At 38.0% G+C, this 23,000-nt stretch overlaps 1 protein-coding gene across 5 annotated transcripts in view; it reads left to right on the top strand.

Moving 5' to 3' along the window:
- Positions 1-23,000, top strand: part of pico — a 129,589-nt gene that overhangs the window by 95,083 nt on the left and 11,506 nt on the right. For 2 of the 5 annotated variants that reach the window (XM_069509137.1, XM_034983314.2), the window contains 12 exons: positions 6,608-6,797; positions 7,127-7,260; positions 7,807-7,896; positions 8,340-8,574; positions 8,679-8,828; positions 9,394-9,582; positions 9,850-10,097; positions 10,605-10,697; positions 11,456-11,568; positions 13,196-13,287; positions 13,675-13,854; positions 14,014-22,567. In XM_069509137.1, the coding sequence (XP_069365238.1) occupies positions 6,608-6,797; positions 7,127-7,260; positions 7,807-7,896; positions 8,340-8,574; positions 8,679-8,828; positions 9,394-9,582; positions 9,850-10,097; positions 10,605-10,697; positions 11,456-11,568; positions 13,196-13,287; positions 13,675-13,854; positions 14,014-15,263 (2,964 nt within the window). In that variant the 3' untranslated portion in view covers positions 15,264-22,567. Of the gene's footprint in view, positions 1-3,808; positions 4,378-6,607; positions 6,798-7,126; positions 7,261-7,806; positions 7,897-8,339; positions 8,575-8,678; positions 8,829-9,393; positions 9,583-9,849; positions 10,098-10,604; positions 10,698-11,455; positions 11,569-13,195; positions 13,288-13,674; positions 13,855-14,013; positions 22,568-23,000 lie in introns of those variants that run through there. The other 3 variants (XM_034983312.2, XM_034983313.2, XM_069509138.1) reach the window with 3 other exon arrangements.

The raw sequence follows: 23,000 nt of genomic DNA, 5'->3' as shown, positions 1-23,000 counted from the left end.
TGCTTTTGAAGTTGCTGACCATGGTACTTAACTCTTGAATTTGTGATTATTGTGTGCATATGAGCATCACCGCAGCCTAGTGGTTAAGGGTTAAAACATCTGCCTTCTATTCGGTAAGTCGGTAGTTCAATCCCGGACTATAGTTTAATCATCAACCCATCACCGGCCCACTACTGAGAACCGGTCTCCTCTCAGGGTGAAAAGGCTCAGTTCCTCAATTCCTCTCAGAGTGCGGTTTTGGCTGGAGTCTACCACACTGCTTAAGTACGGATTGGCAGACCTGACACACCTTTAAGAACATCATGGAGAACTCTCACGGATGCGGGTTTCCTCACGATGTTTTCCTTCACCGTTAAAGCAAGTGATATTTTAATTACTTCATCATCATCATGATCAACCCATCGCTGGCTCATTACAGAGCACGGGTCTCCTTTAGAGTGAGAAGGGTTCGGCCATAGTCTACCACGCTGGCCATGTGTGATTGGTAGACTTCACACAACTTTGAGAACTTTATGGAGAACTCTCAGGCATGCAGGTTTCCTCATATTTAATTACTTATATTATAAGTTAACGCACATAATTCCGACAAGTTAGAGGTGCGTGCCCGGGATCGAACCCCCGATCTCCGATTAGGAGGCGGACATGCTAGGCTATCACAGCAAGTCGGAATACAGATACAGAATTATATCGATCTCGGCCAAACGCACACTCGATGGAAGGCATCTGTCCCGTACCGGCTCACTGGCCGCTTGGCAGGTGCAGCCTAAAACCACCTGTCATTAATTTTTTGCCCACTTTTTTATCTGAAGCCTGTATATTATATTATGGCGGAAGTACTCTCGAATACAAAGCACCTAAGTACTTGTATCTTTGCAATTTGCAACTCACGCTGTTATCGTGGTATTAAAACGTTTTATTACTAAGTAGGTATAGTTCGCGACATGTCGAGATAGCAATTGGAGTATGAGGCGGGGAGACGCCCTGCACACCCGCACGTCTCCTGCGCTATTCCGCACTTTGTTAGCGTGTAGGCTGTGCGGGGCATCCCCGCCCCGATTGCTATCTCAACCTGTCAATAGATAGTTTTAGTTATAAGCGCAAATTAATTGCCTAATAGGTTTATATGAACTACATAGATGGAAAAGTAGATTAGGTATGAAGATTATGTGTTAATTTTATATTGTAAAGAAAATTACCATACCTACTTATAATGTTTAACATTATTGCTTTGGTTTACATAATACCTGTTGACAGTTTTTTTTTTATGTTTCATCAAAATGATAACCCTGTAGGCCTATACCTACCTACCACCATATTTTGAAACAATGTCGTTATTCGTAGAGTACGACGAGAAATAGGTCTACGTATATCTCATTTTAGTTGTACCTAAATGGGTACCTAGTTAGGTAGCGTGTTAACTGGAAGTCACTTAAATTACCAACCTGTTTCTGCGAACTTTCAAAATACCTAGTCAAGAAAAAAATATAAACAAAAACCTATTACGAACAATGACCTCGCTTGAAACATGAATAAAAACAGTGTCGTTGGCTAGTGTACAAAAACTCATAATGCCTCTGATCCTTCATCACCATACAAACAGTAAGAATGAGCTTTGGAATGTTTTAATAGGCACACATTATGATAACGCAAGAGAGAGAGCGTCGTATGAAATGAACCTAGGTATAAGTACTAAAAGCATAATAGTACATTATGGTACAAGTGTGTAATGTTGGTGATTACCGCTGAGGCGCCATTCAGACCCGAGCCGTTAGATGAGGGTATTAAGATGTAGCCGAGGACGGTAATCATCAATAGGTACACACGTGTATCTTACAACGTTTTTCAACACACTTGTGAAGAAAATAATACTAAAAATATTTTTTTCATAATAAGTAGGTACCTACTTGTAGACATTTTAATTAATCAATAAGTGTAATTTCAACAGTGAAAACGAGTTGGGAAAAAAATTTCGCAATGGCGGGAAAAATTAATCAGTTTTGCTATACGCTTGCGCGCGTATCTTACAATGGCGATCGGCCATAGACTAAAAGAATGAGTTTATTTTACTTTTCGCGGATAGCGTTTGGATGGGGAATTTAAAGTTTTCCTTATTACAGAAAAAACAAAAGTTATATTTGAGTGAAAGTTTTATTTATTAAACACGTACAAGTTGAAATTATCTATTTAAATACGTAGTTGCATGAAATAAGCAAGCAATAGGTAGGTACATTAATTTATTTGTACTATTGAAATTGAACACGATCTTTTTTGTATCGAAACTTTTTTAAGAACAAAGCAACTCGACCAATAAAATAATAAAATAACTCACTTGTGAATAATAGCAATGAAAAAGTCACAGGTTGATTATAGGTGTCATTATGTGCCTAATTGCGGTAAAATTAGAGCCACTTTATGAGCATGTGTGTTCAAAAATATATTAGACAGAGAACCTTCTAAACTAATATAACAAATTCAAAAGTCTTCGCGTATTTTACTCAAAGTAGGTAAGTAGTTTAAGCAATACCTGGAGAAGGACAAAGGATAAATCTTATTACTAGAAAACAAAGGGTTCCTGCAGGGTTTTAAAAAAGCTAAATCCACGTGGATGAGTTTCAGATTAAAAGCGTGGTTTGGTACTTAGTCCATAATTTGAAAACTATAAAGACAATCCTGTCATTTTAATGCTCCCAGCGGAAAAGTATAGCAGTATACTCTATCTACGGAGAGAAGTTAGAGCTGTATCTGTTACGTAATCCTATATAAAGTCAAACAACTGATTGAGCTGATATTTTGTATATTATACATGTTTAGTTTTGCATGGCTAGCAATGTGACGTCATCGTCATTCTAAATCCAACATAGTGGAACACCCAAGTTGGCGGACTAGTTAGTTTTAACCGACTTCCAAAAAGGAGGTGGTTCTCAATTCGGCCCGTTTTTTTAAAATGCACTACTGCAATATTATCTAGGTACTATGTATTTTTATACTATAATATACCTAATAGGTTTAATATTCCACCAGTTTTAAAACATTTTTACGCTCACACTATTTGTAACTTTATAAAACGAATCATTTTTATTCGCTGAATAACGCAATGCGTAACTAAGTAATTCTTCCGATTTACACCCTAAATTTTTAGTGTCATTTGGGTGCGCCAAAAGTGGGGGCGAGAGATCCCGCGGCCGGGGGCCAGTGGGGCGGGCATCGGCGCGGCGTGCCTCACGCACACCGCCTCGTCAGCCTTACTTTATCAAACAAAACGTAGCGGTCGTGGTGCACACGTGCACTAGAACCGAGGCTCGAGCTCGACGACTCTACATGGTCACCCGTTGGCCGTTATCTCTGCCGGGCCGGCATCGACTATCAGTAATCGGTATCGACCTGTCGAGTAACTATCGAGTCGCTAACTTCATGGCCGAGATTTGACCGAGACACTGGAATTTTCGATCGACTTTTTCATAATTCTGCTCAAATCTTCCTAGGTAGGTAGGCACATATTATTTGAAGCGGAAAAAGTATTTTAATCAACTTAACTTTCTGACGATAACTTGCTATTTGACTTTAACTAATTCAATAACGACCTCCATTATTTTAATACTGTAATTACCTAAGTAACTTAAAAAGAAAATATAATTAAACAAAACAAAATGCGACGCTATTGCAGCCTGCAGGATCTCGAACTCACATTTACAAATTGTAGTGAGTTCATAATATTGCCGGTTGCCGCACCGTCCCCCTCTACTAACCCGTCTCTGCCGCTTCGCGCTCGTTTTGTAATGAAACTTTACTCTAGTCGAGTTCGGGCATGCGTTCGTTGCATGCGTTTCGTTATATAAACGAGTTTCCTTTGTTCTGTTGTATTTAAAACTAACAAATGTGAAAATGCAAGTTTTTTAAATGTTGTGAGTAAACGAATGTAGTGAATGGGCGAGGTCACCCTGTAGTATTTGTACGATAAATACTCTAGAACGAAATGCGCAGACTCCGACTTGACTGGGGCGCTGGAAGCGAATAAATCGCGTATTAACTCAAGATTACGTTGCCAGGCTCCAAAGCTAACTAATAGACTTGCTCCGGTGAATTATGTCTACCTTTTAACGAATATGACTATGAATGACGGATTCGAGTAAGGTTCATGTGAAGCCGGCCTTTGCTTAAAGTTTACTAGTGTGAGTAGTGGACGGTGAGTCACTGCACTGCGATGTGAGCGGGCGAGGAATGATGGACGTGCAACTAAGTGAACAGACCAAGTGGCATCGTGGAGGCTTCCTCTCCACTCTCAACAGAAGTTTCCGCCTGGTCACCAAATCTAGAAGCGTCAATACTTGCCCCGTAGAGAATAAAACTACTGAACAAATTCTGGACATGACCACAAAGGTAAAATTAGTTCAGTCGATCTAAAAAAAACCGGCCAGTTTCGCGCACCGAGGTTTCCGTACTACAGTCGTATTTTTTCAACGTTTTACATGATAAATTAAAAAGTATTATGCATAAAAATAAATAAAAATCTGTTTTAGAATGAACAGGTGAAGCCCCATCACCCATGTGATACTTACCCCACTTGGTTCTTAATTTGAAAGTTGAATTAAATACCTACTAAATATTTGTTTATGAACAACACATTTGTTCACATTTTCACTTACAGCTTTGAATGCAGGTCATCAAAAAAATCTACTTAGTACATTAAGACATTTTAGGAGAAATTGCGGCAAATCGTTTATTATAATCTACTTTATAATACAAATGATATAAAAAATATAGAGCTGCCGTTAACTCGATACTTTTTTAACTACATAATTATCTGTAATGATAACATGCGGGTTGGTTAAAGGATGAAGGACGTGACTTTATTTTATGTTATAACTACTTTATGCATAATTAAACAAAGCAACTGAGTTCATTGTTCCAAAGACAATGCGTTCCCGTCCAGTGTTTTGGGATGTTCACTTTTATGTTCGTGGGTAATTAATTCATCATAATAATAAGCGTGTATATGACATTCGTATTCATAATCCAAGACCACTTATACTCTCATAATGGGTTTCCTGAGGCCTTCACAGGGGTGACTACCTAAAGAACTTCGTTGTTTATACCTACTATGCACACATGGACACGCATTTACATTCTCAGTCACATGGATACTAAACTTAGATGCACGTATGGCACTTCCGCAGCGACTGGCATGTGCGGGCTTTAGACATCTCACATAAATAAATAACAAAGTAGGTATAGTAGAGACCAAAATGACATGTAGAAATGTCAAACTTAAAAATAATGATACCAGCTTAATAAAAATAATAAAAATAACAAAATAGGTATAATAGAGACCAAAACGACATGTAGAAATGTCAAACTTAAAAATAATGATACCAGCTTAATAAAAAAATAGTGTGGTCCTCACGGTTCCGGTTCAGATTAAAATCGTTAATAAAAGAATATTTCGTGCGTAACAAGTAAAATAAACATATGAAATGTGTAATTACGAGATTAAAAAGTAGCACTAATCACATTAACAGAAAATACAGTCTCGATATTGCAAAAGCCTTTGACAGGGTTTGGCATGGGGCACTTCTATCAAAACTACCTTCTCACGGACTACCAGTGAAGCTGTGTAATTGGGTCGCCAGCTTCCTTGATGGTCGCAGCATCAAGGTCGCTGTCGACGGTTTTTGCGCGGAACTCAAACCCATCAATGCTGGCGTCCCACAGGGCTCGGTGCTGTCACCCACACTGTTCATCCTGCATATCAATGACATGTTGCATGACAACAACATCCATTGCTATGCGGATGACAGTACGGGTGACGCCCTCTACAAAGGCCGTACACAGCTTTCTTGCGCAGTGCTGGAGGAGTGTAGAGCCAGGCTTGTGTCTGACTGTCTTAAAATGTTACCCGGGGGAATAAAAGAACTGTCATTATCATTCATAAGAGAGTCATGATGGCATAGCCTAGTGGTTAAGTCATGCGCCTCCTATCCTCCAAAACATAGAGGTGCCCGAGATCGAGCCACCTCTAACTTTTGGGAGTTATGTTTGTTTTACACAATTAAATCAGGTACAGTTGCTTTAAAGGTGACGGAAAACATAGCGAGGAAATCTGCAAACCTGAGAGTTGTTGATAATATTCCCAAGCCTTTATGAAGCCTGCCAATCCGCAGTTGGCCAGCGTGGCGGACTATGGCCTTAAACCCTTCTCATTCTGAGAGGAGATACCTCCTCTATAGTGGGCCAACGATGGCTTGCTCATGATGACGATGATAATCATTCAAACTCCTAATCGGTTTCGACGCAGCATCGTACTGGAATACTAAACAACGCCTGGTGCGAAGGTACCACTTTGATCACCCGACTCTTCTAAGCCAAGTGTCTACCCATATACAGTACGCGGCAGAAAGCAATGTACATCGACATTTAGAAGGAGATAGCAGATTTGTAGAGCGTTGTCCCAGTCATTGAGATCGACAAAACGTCATATAGGTATGAGTGACAGAGACAACGCTCTGCAAAGCCGAAATGTCATTCTAAACTGTAGTCCATATAGTTTTCCGTTTCCCAAAAGTTTGAACTATGTATTAAAATTCTTATGTTCTTATATATCTTGTTCCAGGGTCTTAATGCGACAACTGAGACGCCCACAGCGTTACGGCCGTTAGAAATCGTAGCTCCTAGAATAGATACGTATAGATTTTCAATGGCTAACTTGGAAGAGACGCAAGACGCCGACTTAGATGCCATACTCGGAGAGCTTTGCGCGCTCGATTCCGAATATGACGAGGAAATATCGAGAGTATCTGCAGGTAACTACTCAATCACTTTTATTAATTGCTTCGCAATGCACATTGCTTATTTCTAGCTTAAAGTACCTATAGTAGCTCTCACCCGGCTATACTCACGTGTTTAGTCGACGTTAGCCCATCCGGGGTCCCCTCCCGTGAAAAGGAACCCGGATGGTTTCGAAACTAGTCGGGCTAACGTCAACTAAACACGTGAGTATAGCCGGGTGAGAGATATTATATAAAAGCTTCGGCGTAATTATTCCCTTGTGCCTAGACCCACACCTGTAAGACCTGTAGGTACCATTTAAGCTCTCTAAGGAACTGGTAGTGACTTAGTATGAACTTTTTAGACTATTCTTCACAATCCAAAGACAGAGGAGACGGCGAGACATCACAGCGTCAGGAGCGCAAGGAGTGTGGTGATGGGGCTTCCAGCATTCCACGCACGGATTCCCCAGACAACGATTCCGCTTTTAGTGATACTGTAAGTGCTAAATCATTACTATTTAACCCATGCGAAGTTTCAGAACCGGCGCGTGGTGGTGGTGGTAGACGGAGTGACTCTACGTCCGACGTCACGAAGCGTTCCGTACCATCGTACAAGAACTAACACTTTTTAATTTTAATGACGGCATATTGAAATTTTTAGTATTTGTTATTACAGCGGAAATATAAACAGTAAATACACATTCTTTCAGTAAAAATTTCAACTCTCTACCTATTACAATTCACGAGATACACCCCGCTGATGGACAGACAGACGGACGGACAGATTGATGGACGGACGGACAGCGGAATCTTAGTACAGTACGCGGCAGAAAATAATGTACTTCGGTTTTTAGAATGATATTTCGGCTTTGTAGACCGTTGTCTCTGACACTCGTACCTACATGACGTTTTGTAGGTCTCAACGACACAGACAACGCTCTACGGAACGCTCTCAACGCTCTCTTTCTAAAGGTCGATGCACAATATTTCCTGCCGGGTGCTGTATATTTAACACTACATTAATATTTTCTTTTATTTACAGGTGTCAATGCTTTCGAGTGAATCCTCCGCGTCAAGTAGTGCTAGCTCTAAATGTAAGGCAGTAAAATTAAGTCTACTCCCAAACCAAAAGGTAAATAAGAGTGCAAAACCTAAAACTATTATGTATTTATTTTTTAATTATTTGCTTAATATACCTACTTAAGGGTCCATTTAAACTGAAAGGGAATGGAAGCTAACTTCTTAAATATTACATAGTATACTAAGTTACCTTCTATCTCCAGCACGTAAAACATAAATTTCTACCGATAGAGAAAATTCCCTTGAAGTCACGGGAATTCCTGCGCATTCCGGCGACTTTTTCATTTGGGCAAGAAGTTACGAGGTGGAGATAAAAGTCAATAATATGCTATGTGATATTTTAGAAATTCCCCTCCATTCCCTTTCAGTGTAAATTGAGCCTAACTCTTTACCAGCGTTTAGAAGACGCGTACTTACTTTATATATATTTGTAAATTAAATTTCATTCTAGCCGCTTTTTAATTTTAGTTTTTAGACCATAATATACGTTTACAGGATGAGGTTTTTCAACAGAAAGCGGACAAAATCAAGTTAGCATTGGAGCGTATGCGAGAGGCAAACATAAAGAAGCTATTCATAAAAGCGTTTTCCACTGATGGCTCCTCGAAAAGTTTATTAGTGGACGAAAAAATGACATGCGGCTACGTTGCACGGTTGCTAGCAGACAAAAACCATGTCACGATGGAACCGAAGTGGGCGGTAGTCGAGCAATTGCCGGATTTGCATATGGGTAATTATTTACTCCTACTATAATAATTTAAATAATATAGATTCAGTGCTAATTGAACTGTGTATTAGTTTATTACTTTATTAATTATATTCATGTAATTCTAGAACGAGTGTACGAAGACCACGAGATGCTAGTCGATAACCTAATGCTGTGGACGCGGGAATCTAAAAACAAGATCCTATTCGCCGAAAGATCAGATAAAATATCACTTTTCCAGAACCCAGAAAAGTTCCTACTTACTGAAGATGACAGGGGTACGAAATTTTTGATATAATTTATAACAGAATTTACTAAAACTTATTATATTTTGGTGACGACACCACTGCGTAAACTTGTACGTTAAAAGTACTCATTTGTAATAGACCGATGAGTATTTTAGAGAATCAAATAAATACATTCCCGCAAAATAATTGCAAACGACACCCCAGTGATGTTGACAAGACATGACGTGTGCAATATTCCTAAAAAACCTTGATTTTACTTTCGAAGTTGACTTATGGCGATTACGCACTGCACTTCCGTCATCCGAGTTCATCCATGAGAATAACAGCGATTATCAACGACATATGTCATGAGCTCCCATATCGGATGAGTGCGTAACCGCCGTAACCTACCAATCAGATTATTATTAAAAATAGCATGATACTTTATTTATTTAGTATAATATTATATAGAGGAAAGCTATGTTTGTTTAAGCTAGCTAGCTAATCATTCAATATTATCTGAGGATTGATGAAATCTACACATTATATGCGTCCCGTTGCACTGTGAGACTTTATGACAATACTGCAGGTTTAACATTATTACTTTTCTTCTTAGGTTGGTCAAGTGAACACGATGAGCATTCACGTCAAGTAATAATAGAAGAATTTTTTGAACAAAGCGGCGCTTCCTCCGTCGTTCCCTCCGTATCGGGCAATCCCGTCCCACCAATGGAAGGCCCTCTCTATCTAAAAAGCGATGCGAAAAAGGGATGGAAAAAGTACTACTTCGTCCTACGACCATCTGGTTAGTACGCAGAAGAGTGACTACATTTGCCCCCTTGTGCTTGTTTACATTCTTTTACATTTTATGGTTTAGTTAGTTTAACGTATCACAGAAAATCTAATAGTTTTAAAATTGAACCATGAAATGTAATAAAAAATCGCAGCGCGAACTGTGTGGCCACACTTTTTAATGTTTGAACCGTTATCTATAGCCAGTGCGAATTATGCCATATATCTTTCTATTGACTGTATAATTATACGTCCTATTAACTAATCGTTTGTCTGTTAGGGCTGTACTATTTACCAAAAGATAAGGTGAAGACGTTGAAAGAGTTAGTGTGCTTGGCGACTTTCGACACTAACGAGGTGTACTTAGGATTGAATTGGAAGAAAAAGTATAAATCACCTACGGACCACTGCTTCGCAATCAAGCATCCGAGGCTACAGCAACCAAAGAGCGTTAAGTTCATAAAGTTTCTGTGCGCTGACGACCAGAAGACGTTGGAGAGATGGATCACAGCCATGCGAATAGCCAAGGTTGGTTTGCCTTTCACAACTTAATATTAATAGCCCGTATTAATAGCCGAGGGGTGAGGGCCGTAGCCCTAACCCATCCCCGAAATTAATTCCTGGCCTTGATTAATAGAATCCTGAAGTGACAATCTCCTTCATTAGGCTCGAATTTCAGCGGAACATGGTGGCGGCGCATGGCATGTGGATCTGTGCATGTGGAAATCCTTGCAAAAGATATACGTATCATAGTGGACGTCTATCTGTTGATGACGAGAAGAATTCCTTCTAAGCTGTCTTGCGCGACCTGAAACCAGCGGCTCCAATGCGACTCGTTTGTTTTCGTATGTCCACTTGTATCAAATAAACTTGGGGTAGAAAGATAAAGTTAGATAATACTTACAACATCAAGCACATACAGCCGCATCAAGTTTCATTTAACTTCATCATTATCAAAGTTATCTCAACCCATCACCGATTCAGTATTAAATACGGGCCACTTATACTTAATTAACTTTAAATTTGTTGATGCAGCATGGCAGACAACTGCTGGAAAACTACCGATCACTTGTGGAAGAGTTGACTCAAGAAGACCTAGACCACTTGGCGCAAGCACGATCTTGTTCTGTAAGTAAACTCCGTATCTATCTGAAAGGTTTTTATTGTATGACGAGCCTTTGATTGCGATTATACGAGTACCTACTGGTGATTGTGATAAAGTTGATAGTCTGCCGGAATACCAGTAGAGAACCAAACTCTGGGAATTGGTTCTAATATAGGATCTAGCACCCGCCTGGCGACTCTAAGCGGCTTTTTTTTTAAATTCTCTTTTAAAGAGCTGAGTCACTAATGTGACTATGTGGCTCTCGTAAGTTTACAAAAAAATATTCAGACACTTAAATCTAGATCTAAATACTACTTATTTACTAATATTATTTTGGCAAACCCGACGTCCGAAGCTGCAAAAAGTATGTATAAGATGGTCCGTAATAACATAAGTCGTAGAGAGTAAGATATTTTTGTATACGGTTTAGACAGAGTAAACTAGAGGAACTGCGGACGCCTACCGGTCTCGTCGAAACCTCGACGTTTGTTAGAAGTTCCCTAATTGTCGTGAACTGTGGTTAAAATTTTTGTGACCAAACACTAAACTACTAAACCTAAAAAATGCTCATTTTGCTTGGGCCTCTCTTACAGAGCTTGTAAGTTACGATCTACTTTAGGACACGGACAAATCTAGCGTTTTCTTAGCTTAATTCTCTTTAGCGTATGTCCGCATAAATCACTTTCTTAACGTTTCTATAAAACATAAGGGCATTTTTCCGCTAGATTTACCCCTTGAATGACCTGCCAAAGAACTTAAACGATAATATATTTCGTTGCAGATAACATCAATCCCCACAAAGACAAATGGCACAGTGCCAGTTGGGGTCAACGGCCCCGCGCAGTCTACCTCCAGCAATGTCAGTGCTGCCAACTCCGATATAAGTAGCGGAAGGTTGGTATTACTTTATTCTGAAATAATAATTGCCCTTGGATGTATCCCTTATTGTCCTATTTTTACAAGCTTTTATTTAACTTGCCGTGTTAGTGTATGGTGTAATCTTGCAACTGAATTTTAGACCAGTTCCTCCCAATCGATTGAGCTGTTAATATGTAATTTCGATCGGTACTATAGGGGAGGTGTCATGATGGGGTCTGCAGATAAGAACTCCTCAACTTCTCAATATAACTTCATCGTGTTTGGGCTCGTAGGATTTGTCTTGACCGAAATGATATTCAGGGTCTGAACCAGGGAATGAAAAGGGTTCACCCTGAACATGGTGGTCAGGACAGGTGGTCATAGAAACCCCTCAAATACGCTGTAGTGTTTGGGCTCGGTGGATTTGTCTTGATATGTACTCATTTTAATGAGTAGCTTAAATAAATGCTTGTTTTAAAAAAGTTTTGTTTTAATTAAGAATTTTGTTTATTGAATTCCTATCGATCCTTTAACTAAATAATCTCTTAATAATGATTTTAAGCTTATTTCGTGGTTTAATGACGTATTACTTTGTTTAAAACAATAATCTCTAAATCGACGCGAAACACTTTACATAATATATTCTGTATAATTAGTGTTGTACAGTACTTAATGTTTTTTTACACACAGTTGAGAAGCTATATAGACCTAAACTTAAAGATATATCGATTGTTATTAGTTCCTAAAAATACCTATCTCATAAAAAAAACAATAATACCATAATTCCCTATTATTGTAACTTATTAATTTAGAATAACATTAGAATACTTATATATAGGTATGAATTATAATTTACAATTATACTTTGTTTAAATATTTATAATAGTGTGATTTTATATATATAAAATAAGATAAGTTCTCTTAAGCAAGGCGGCGAATTCATGTTAAAGTTATTCATGTTTAGCTAATGCGAATGAATTAAAATAATTATTGAATAAAATATTTACATATACGAACGGAATGCATGTTATTTACTTTATACCTGCGTTTTTATTGTATCATTACCAATGGCACTACATCCCTTCAAGTGCCGGTTTCTACCTAAGCGGAGAGGATATGTGTTCAGTTAACCAATCAGATTCTTAATAAATGACGTGAAAAAATTGTCACGTCATCTTTTAAGAATCTCATTGGTCTCTTCGGCTTAGGTGGAAACCGGGTCTGACTCCAAATGACAGGTGTGGCCCAAAGATCTCTCCTCTCCATCGATTTCTAAAGTTTGCATTGGTTATCCAGCTCTTTATAGTAATCAATTCATTTTGAAAACAACGATTTTTCGTATATTATATTTTGTATTACTGATTGATTTACAACAATAATTTTTATTGTAAATCGATCGGTAAATTATCTGAGCCAGGTTCTAGTGCCCTCCTTACTAAATGACAGATTTACGCATGTTAACTAGAAAAACTACACTAGAGCCTGAAATTATTTTAAAAATTGCACACTGCTAGAACTTGGCTAGAATTAGAAGTTGCGCATTGGCTTGCTAATTGTCGTTTAACATAGAGCTGGCTGCAAAAATATTTTTATTGTGTCATTATTATGATTATAATATTATTTAATAACAAAATAATTAACTAAGTTATACTTGTACCGATAGACACTCACGTGCTTCGTCGTCGAGTTCAAGTGGTTGCCTCTCCGATGGCGGGACTGCGTCCGAAAGTGCGTTTGACTGCGAATTTCCCATGGGTTAGTAGAAACAGAATGAGAAACGTTTTTTTAATCGAATAGATTTTCAAACTATTGAAATTCTTTGTGTTAGGGCTATCTAAATTGATATCGAGCTTTAACCTATTCCTTGATAAATTGAATGTTTGTGTAAAGTCTTGTAATAGCTTATGCAAGAGACTTCGCCCGCGCAGACTTTGAAATTTGAAACCCTTATTTCATCCCCTTAGGGGTTAAATTTACAAAAACCCTTTTTTAGTGGATGTGATATCATAATAGAGCTTTCTGCAGCCAAATTTAAGCCCGATCAGTTCGTTTGGGCTGCACGTTTATAGATTAGTCAGCTAGTTAGTCAGCCAGCTTTTTCTTTTTTATAATATAATATAATATTGAGATATTTTGATACAGGTACAATAAAACGTAAACCCTCAATGAAACCCAACATCCCTCTGACATGGATGACGCGACAGCTAAAAGAAATGGTGGAAAATGAAGGTGACACGGACCCCGGTGACTCCGGGACGCTGACGAGGCGATCACGATCGCGCGACGACTCGACTCTCAAACGACACCACTCAACAGCTACAGGTAGTTATTACATAAAAATTACACCACACACTAAAGTCAACTTTGTGCTCTGATTCTTTTTCTGTTTTAGACGTTATCAATTTGTTTAAATTTTGGTGAACAAAAGATTGGGAAGAGGCGCCACAGTTTGTCAGTTCAATAAGGGTTTATCTTCCACAGAAACGTCAGACACGCCCATCTATAGCACCGGCAGCATGACTTCCAGCAGCCCGAGTCGTAACGAACAGACCTCTCCGACTTATGGCCATTATGAGACTATCGCACGAGACCCCTACAGAGCAAGTGTTGACACCGCATCTTCTCTCTACGGATATACGATCTATGACAAGACGCAACAAGTGCAAGAAGTAGCTGTCGAGGATCTGCCACTGCCCCCTCCGCCAACAGATGATGTTCCAGACGGTATGTTTAGCTCTACTCTAAGTCTCGACTCGTTACCTCCTCCTCCACCGCCTCTCGACCCTATCGAAGACATTTGCGGATCTCAACTCAGTCTTCCACCGCCTCCTCCAGAGCATGCAATGGAAGCCCACACTGGACGTGTGCAAGACATCGTTAGTCAATTAACAGCACAACAAATAGAACAAGCTTCTCGAGCTGGACAGAGAAATAGCATCCGCATAGCAGACCCGAGCCGTTCGTTCCCGAGACAACCATCTCTAGACAGCGTCCATTCCGATACTTCCAAAACATCCTCTCTGCAATCGGATAAAAGCATTTATGGACAGCAAAACGTTGCATACGGCGCTTGCCTCGTCGAGTTGCAGACCAAAAAACTCAGCAACGGCAGCCCCTCTATACAGAAGAAAGTGACGGAACCTGCGAAAGAACGATCTAGCTCCATGAAAAAAGTCAACTTTGCAGATGATCTCCCGACTTGTTCAGACAAGAAAAACAAGAAAATCACCTTTAATTTAACAGACGCTCCACCATCACCACGGAAACCACCACCGCCGAAGCGAAATGAAAGTACGCGTCTGTCATCCCCGAAAAAACTCGCTGATTCAAACAGCAACCCACCTAAAGACTTCCTTAAGGATCTGCAGAGAGTGATGCGGAAGAAGTGGCAGGTAGCACAGAAATGTAAACTGGAACCGGCAACAACGCCGCACGAAGTACTGGGTTTTAGAGAATATCCGCTGTCGGACGATTATAAGGAAACAAGTGTATCCATGTGGGTTCAGGAGCATTACGGAAGCGGATCCGGAGTAGAAGATCCCTTTTACGAGAACGTTTTTGGAAGAGAGGCCCCACCGAGGCGCGAGGAGCCAAAACCTATAAAGAAACGGCCACCCCCAGCGCCACCTCGACGAAGCGACTCTACTCACTTAACAACGCACCCCGGACTTGCCGGTCCTCCGCATTCCTCACTGCCTGCTCATCCTTCCGCGGTCCAACCGACCGCTTGAGACCGCCTGAACATATCGCTCGCGTTGTGTGGACTCGCCTGTCGAATGTGCAATGCGCGTAATTCAAACCGTTGAACTCCACGACGAACTATGTGTTGTGATAGAGTGACGAAAGGTGAACCGCGAGCGATTAAATTAGTGAACTTTCGTATTTTATACCAATGTACATGCTATGTGTATTGTAGTAGCAATTTACTGTTCATAATTGCATAAATGTAGTGATTTTATTTAGTGATGAAAATTTCAACGGATCCCTAATGTAGCTAATTTGCATATGGTCTGTCGGTATGAACTTTAAGACCAGTTTCATTTATATCTTAAAGAACGGAACGCAGTTCTCAGTAATGTGTGAAAATGTGACCAATGGTAGGTAAATTCAAAGGTGTTAGGTAGGGTTGGAATAAGTTTGAGGTAAATTGTATGGCGGTGCTATTATGAAGTGGTATATAATATGTAAATTAAATTTGCTGGTCTAGTTCAAACCAAAATGTCTCTAAGTAATTGTATTTTGTTAAATTACACTGATTATTATTGATTGATAAGTAAAAAGATAACATGCCACAGTACATGCCACACCTCTTTAAATTTGGAAACTTACATAAATGTGATGTTTGACGATGAAGAATAAAGCAAAATTTGAATTTTATAATGGACTAAGAGCCAGCACGCGCCAGTCCTTCTTTATTTTAAAAACGCTGAAAGTTTCTCTGTGTATTGTCTCCAACACGGGGCGAAATGTTTGTTTGGATTATAGTAGATTTGGGAGATAACAGGTAATAAAGATGCAAAAATCTTACGTCAAAGTATAAATGTGATTTTTTTATATTTTCTTCTGAATAGTACCTATTACAAATCACGTCACGCATTGCCAGACACTTAGCATCATGGCATCCTCCTCTGCCTGACAACCCTAAAGTTTAATAAATTGTTAAAGTTACGCAGAGAAACTTTCAGCTTTTATAATATAACGAAGGTCTGGCACGGGCTGACTCTCTCTATAATGTCTGATCGACGGTCAATTTCTGGCCGAAGGATTTAATAGCCTTAAGAAACCAGAAGATTGACTTAAAGTGAATCAAATAAGGTTATGTTGGAGTTTATGTTGACTGTTGTCTTGTTAAACTTGTCGTAAATAATAACCCTCCGTTCCCACTTGTCGTTTGTCGCTTGATGTCCCAGTGGCAGTACATTTTGACACAAAATCGTCCGACAAGTGTGAATAGCTTCATATAAAATGTTCTGCCACTGGGACATCCGATTTAAATCCGGGCCCGACAAACAAGTGGAAACAGGGGGTACACTTCAAAATAATGTCAATTTTTACCTAAAAAGTAAGGGCGCCTTATAAATAAAAACCTTTGTAAATCCATAAAAATAAAAACGCGAAATAAACGCGCGACTGCAGCGGCTGCGGATTAGTTCATCGAACGAAATTATATGGATTCACAAAGCAGCGCGTCAGTCGCGCTGACTCCGCGCGGGATTTTTGCGCCAAATTTGAAGGCGCCTTAATTTAATAATAACAATCACAATCAGTTCAATTTCGGCGCTTGATAGAAAACTTCACCTTCAGCCAAAACGGGCTGAAGCCGAAGTGGCTCGGTCGGATACTAGAGATTTGTTAATTTTATATTATGTTTCTAATTACCGCCATAACTAAAAATAAAAGAGATGGCTTTTTGTAAAAAAAAACTTTTTATTAGGCCTCGTCAAGCCGATGATTGATTGACTCATTAATTAAAGCGTTGATGACGGTAGAATTTAAACTCATACATATTCTTAATAAACGAATTATTTTGAACATATCGCCAACGAACAACGATATCAATAATTGATTGAATGAAAACAAAATAAGAAAATACTGCATTGTTAGCCAGGTTACATGGTTTTGTACTTAGATGTTCATTCATTAATTGGTACGATACAATATTCCTAATATGTGCCATATAACTATATCTTACTTTATATTGTTTTCATAACTGAAAACAATTAAAATAAGAGAATACCTACTGTCTAATATAAAAATTGAATTGGTACCTTTTACGTCTTAATTTCCTAGATCTCAGAATTTTATAAAAACTAGGTACCTAGGTACTTACATAATAACAAAAACGAAAAGGTTCAGTTAGGTAGGTACCTAAGTACAACAAATACAATTATGTGTCAAGGAATATCTATAGCCATTGTATTTAGATAAAATTGCTTTACGGCCGTACTCAGAGTCGCTTAATCGTTACTTAAGTTTAGTTAAAACGAGACAGAGCTATATATACCTCTCACATAAATCTGTCTCGTTTTAACTCAAGTAACGATTAGCGGCTCTGAGTACGGCGGTTAGATTTATGATTTATTAGAAATTAGAAATACAACACTGTTGAGGCATACAGGCAGTAAAAATTATTACATCTCTACATAGTATAAAATAAAGTCGCTTCCCGCGTCTGTATGTATGTATTTTAATGCGGTTTTCACCAATAGATAGAGTGATTCAAGAGGAAGGTTTAGGAGGAGCTATAGTTTAATTCTCAAAAAATTAGAGATCCCTAGAGAAATTGAAGTAATGTGAATTAGGTCGGAAAAAATCCTCTCATTTGAGAGTTTCCGAGGCAATGACACCACATTAGTATCTACGTTGCAACCATGTGAAGCCGGGGTGGGTCGCTAGTATTACTATATAATTTTTATTACTTAAGATAGGGTTAGTATATATTGTATAGTATGGGCATACGAGCGTAGAATGCGCACAAAAACGGAAGTGCAAACCACCCTTACGAAGTGCGTTTGCGTGCACTAAACAGCCTAGTAGATTATTTTTAAAGTATTCCACTTTTTCGTTCATACTTTGCTGGTTGCGCTGCGATTATACATTACTAGCCGTACTCAGAGTCGCTAATCGTTACTTAAAAAGTTAAAACGAGACAGATTTATGTGAGAGATATAGCTCTGTCTCGTTTTAACTAAACTTAAGTTACGATTAAGCGACTCTGAGTACGGCTGTAAGAAAGGATATAATTGATAGTAGAAGGATATAAACTGACATACTACATTGAATCACAGACGCGCACAGGTGTGCGATCTCCAATATTTTTGATCTCACTCCATTTTTTGTGGGCTGTGATATTGACCAATATAATTACTATGAGATCTAAAAAATTTGGAACTCCCTTTTGACCTATAATAACTTGGACGCAATAATATAAAACGAAGAATGAAACCATTGTTATTTATTTCCCACCAAAACACTTTGAAAGAAGCCGTCCTTCTTGTTTAGACCTATATTCGAATAATTTTATAGTGTTTGTACTTTTATAAGCAGGAGTTACTTTTGATGAATTTGAATTGGCTTATGGATTAAAATTTAAATGAAAAATAGGAAATTTGGACTCAATTATGAAAATGTGAAGTTAGTTTTTATTTGTAGACTTTGTAATTTTTGCAGAGACCCGAAATATGCGCTTATCGTCTAGAGAATTTTTTAGGCATTATACAGACAGTTGTTTAAAGATTATCTTTATCTTAAATTATTCTATCTGCAGATTTCATCATCATCACTATCAACCCATCGCCGGCTCACTACAGAGCACGGGTCTCAGAGTGAGAAGGGTTTTGGCCATAGTCTACCACGCTGGCCATGTGCGGATCGGTAGACTTCACACAACTTTGAGAACATTATGGAGAACTCTCAGGCATGCAGGTTTCCTCACGATGTTTTCCTTCACCGTTAAAGCAAGTGATAATTAATTAATTAAAACGCACATAACTCCGAAAAGTTAGAGGTGCCTGCTCGGGATCGATCCCGCGACCTACGATTAGAAGGCGGACGTATTAATGCAGGTTTAATTGGATTTATATTGAAACTCATTTATTTTTCGGTCAATTTATTTTACAATCTTACTTATCTACCTACATAATATTACTTACCTACAAAACTTTTTAACGCGTACTTTTTAAATTTTTTAAACTCGTACCTAAGTACTTAATCAGAAAAAAATATCAGAGATTGTATCATTTGACTGTATCTAGTTCTCGATAGGTAAGTATTCCCTTTGTATTAAAGCCATTGTTTTATTTACGCATTTTATCAATGATTTAAGGATTATAAATAAACCGCCAGACTGAATAAATTAGCAGAATTTATCTAGTATAATGTCAAATTGTCTTTTGATGTGGTTGCTTTAATATGCAGGATAAAAAAGCAGGATTCCATATACTTAGTATAAATTATGTAGGTACTTGAGATATTGATCTAGAAAATCCATCCAAATCACACTCAGCTAGTAAGACTGAAAATTAAACCGACTTTGACAATAAATTTGCGTCCAAAACATGTTCCGGGTCCTTTTAGAGAATACATGTACCTACCTATTTGTAATTTTGATTTCAAAGTTAAATAAAGATAAATTTGGAGTAAATTGTAATTGTATGTCACCGGATATTTTATATGCATCGTTAGTTTATGATACTTAAGTTTATAATTTAATGCATAATATTTAAGTAATTTAAATATAGAAAGATAAATTATTATCAACAGACAAATCTATGATAATATAATGATTATGTTACTGCTAGACCACGAAAACTTTTGTATTATTTATAAATTTGATGATGATTTATCTTCGCGTACAACTTTACCGAGAGGATACCGATAATGGTACTGATTCTGAGCACAACCTAATTTTAGAGTATTCGCATACTCTTCTTACTAATGTAATATGAAAAGGACAGACGCAGTTTGACAGTTTTAAATTTTATTTTTAGATGGCAAACCCGTGATTTTAGCACATAGTCGCGACTGCGAGCCTACTGTTTAAATTTGTAGTGTGCACTAAAATTTAGAGTCTTTAAATGTAAAGTTCATGTTTTATTTTTATTTTATTTATTAGGAACACACACAATACATTAATTTAACTTTAGCATTGTTAAAAAGAAAAGGATGCACATACTCTAAATTTAGTTTAAAGAAAGACAACGGAATCGGTGCCAATTATAATGTTAACCTACTTAATAACTTTTTCTGAGAAACGTAAAATATCGCACTTTGGACATTGACTTATATATTACTTTGGAGCTATAGTGATTATACTATGATATTACTGTCCGTTGACATCTTTCGACAGTTTACAATCTCACTGATAGGTATATTATAAACTAACAATGCTTACAATTACAATCAATACAATGTTTTTAACTAGTTCATGATGCATGGGTCGAGGATGGCGGCAAGTCTTGTCAAATTCATTTGACAATCTTCTACCGCATATGCTGATGCTGACAAGAGGCGGCCTCTAAATATGACCAATAAAATAATACTATTGTTAGATATGGTCCGTACGAAATGACTTTTCACGCACCATTATATATGGGTCAACTGTCATGTCAAAAGTACAGTTCACCTTTAAAAAAGGACTAAAATCGTACTTTTGACATGAAATTTGAAACATACAGTTAAAATGGAGCGCGATTTTTTACGCATTATAATTGTTTATCTCTATGGGCCACCATGACGTATTAATTTCCATATCTCGTAGTGAGTATAGTCGTACAAAATGACTTTTCACGCGCCATTTTTACTCTATGTGTCAACTGCCATGTCAAAAGTACGGTTCGGTTCACCTTCAAAATAAGGACCAAAATCGTACTTTTGACATGATAATTGACACATAAAGTTAAAATGATGCGTGAGAAGTCATTTTCTACGCATCATAACCGCACTTTAGACAGTTAATAGAAACAAAAAAAAGTGTATCGCTGTCTTCTTGTATGTTTTAAAAATAAGATTAACTAGTTTAAAAATGAATGGTGGATTAGTAATTTGTGCACCGCCTTAAAATGAATGTCCGAGGTTTCTCAAGAATGGTGTTTGTATGGTATAGACTAGTTTTTATTGAAGCTGCAGACTTAACTGCGCTGAAATGTATTACATCACAAATACAATTGACACGAAGATAGGAGTGGAGAGTATGACTCAGATTACGTTCTGTCGCATCACAACCCTTGGCTTACACCTGTACTGATATAGGTATAGCTAGACTGTTTTGTTGATAAATATTTAATCCACGGATAATCCTTGCTCTATAGTATGAATATGGTTTAACCGATACGCTAAAAAAGGGCATCACTTTAGACCACGATTCATCCTAGGCTTAAAAGTAAGACTGCTAATTCAATTCGTACACAATTTCTTTACTGAACTTAATTGACGTGTTTCAAAATAGTGCTCTCTTTCACAATGTTCCTCTGGAAAAGAAACTTTTACGGACGAAATTAATAAAATAAGCAATTTATTCGTATTCTGTCGATAATTTAAAAAAAAACCACACTATCCATCCTAATATTATACATGTGAAACTGTGTCTGTCTGTATGTCTGCTAGCTGTTCACGGCCCAAAAGTTCAACCGATTTTGATGAAATTTGGTACCGAGCTAGCATACATCCCGGGGAAGGACATAGGCTACTTTTTAACCCGGAAAATTAAAGAGTTCCCACGGGATTTTTAGAAAATCTAAATCCACACGAGACGAAGTCGCTGGCATCATCTAGTTTTTCATAAATAACAACGTTACTAGTAATCTTTCGACATATTACAGATAAAATTTATTATTTATTAATTTGGGCCGTTAGACTAGTCAATTTAGTTTAGAGTGATTCAAAGATTGTGTAGAATCGAATTAGCACCATTGAACCCATAACACACGAGTAGATATTATAGACCAGAGGGGAAGCTTCACACTAGCTCACGCACACCACGACGTGCCACCGTCGCTCCGTGCGCCCAGTTTGGCGGCAAACGGAGCGTCCGTGACACGTCGTGGTGTGCGGGAGCTGCGCTAGAGTGAGTGAACCTACAGCCAGCCGCTAGTATGAAGCTTCCCCTCACGCATTATCTCGTGTTTCTTCATACAAATAAGACGAGTAAATGCGTAGACAAAATTTTCTCGTGGTGCGCATGTTAGCCTAACAGATCTATATATCTACTCGTGTGCCCATAATATATAAATGTCGTGCCCCAAGTCTTTACATGAGACTTTAAAATAAAATAAAACCTAAATAAATATTCGTTAACTTTGTATATACTAATACTTGTCCTAGACTTAAGGATATTACTAAACTTAGATACGGGTTACGTTTTCTCTGTTTCGGCATCTATTCTATACATACAGCTATTTACGTTTGAGAATAATTTAATCACTTTTATGTAATGCATTTATTAGTATCCTTAAATGTTTAAATTGTACAGATGAAAATAATTACCTATTATAATTACTCTTTGTATATTTTTTCAAATATACTGAAATGCCAAGTAGCTTGTATCTTTTTATTTTCTGATTCCCTAAATATTTCCTCTTCGACCTACTTTAAAAGCTAATGTAACTATATGAGTATAATACTCGTAAAATATGACTCCTCACACGCAGTTTTAACTTTTTGTGTCAAACTTTATGTCAAAAGTACGATTTTAATCCTTATTTTAAAGGTGAACCGTATTTTGAAAATCCATACTTCCATACTAATATTATAAATGCGAGTGTGTCTGTCCGTCTGTCTGCTAGCCTATCACGGCCCATCTGTTCAACCGATTTTGACGAATCTTGATATAGCGATCGCATGCATCCTGGGGAAGGATATAGGCTACTTTTTATCCCGGAAAATCAAGAAGTTCCCACGGGATTTTTAAATACCTAAGTCCACGCGGACGAAGTCGTGGGAATCATCTAGTATTACAATAAAACTTAAAG

This window comes from Maniola hyperantus, chromosome Z (genome assembly GCF_902806685.2).
Source record: "Maniola hyperantus chromosome Z, iAphHyp1.2, whole genome shotgun sequence".
Taxonomy (NCBI): Eukaryota; Metazoa; Arthropoda; class Insecta; order Lepidoptera; family Nymphalidae; genus Maniola; species Maniola hyperantus.
This window is presented reverse-complemented; position numbering and strand designations above follow the sequence as displayed.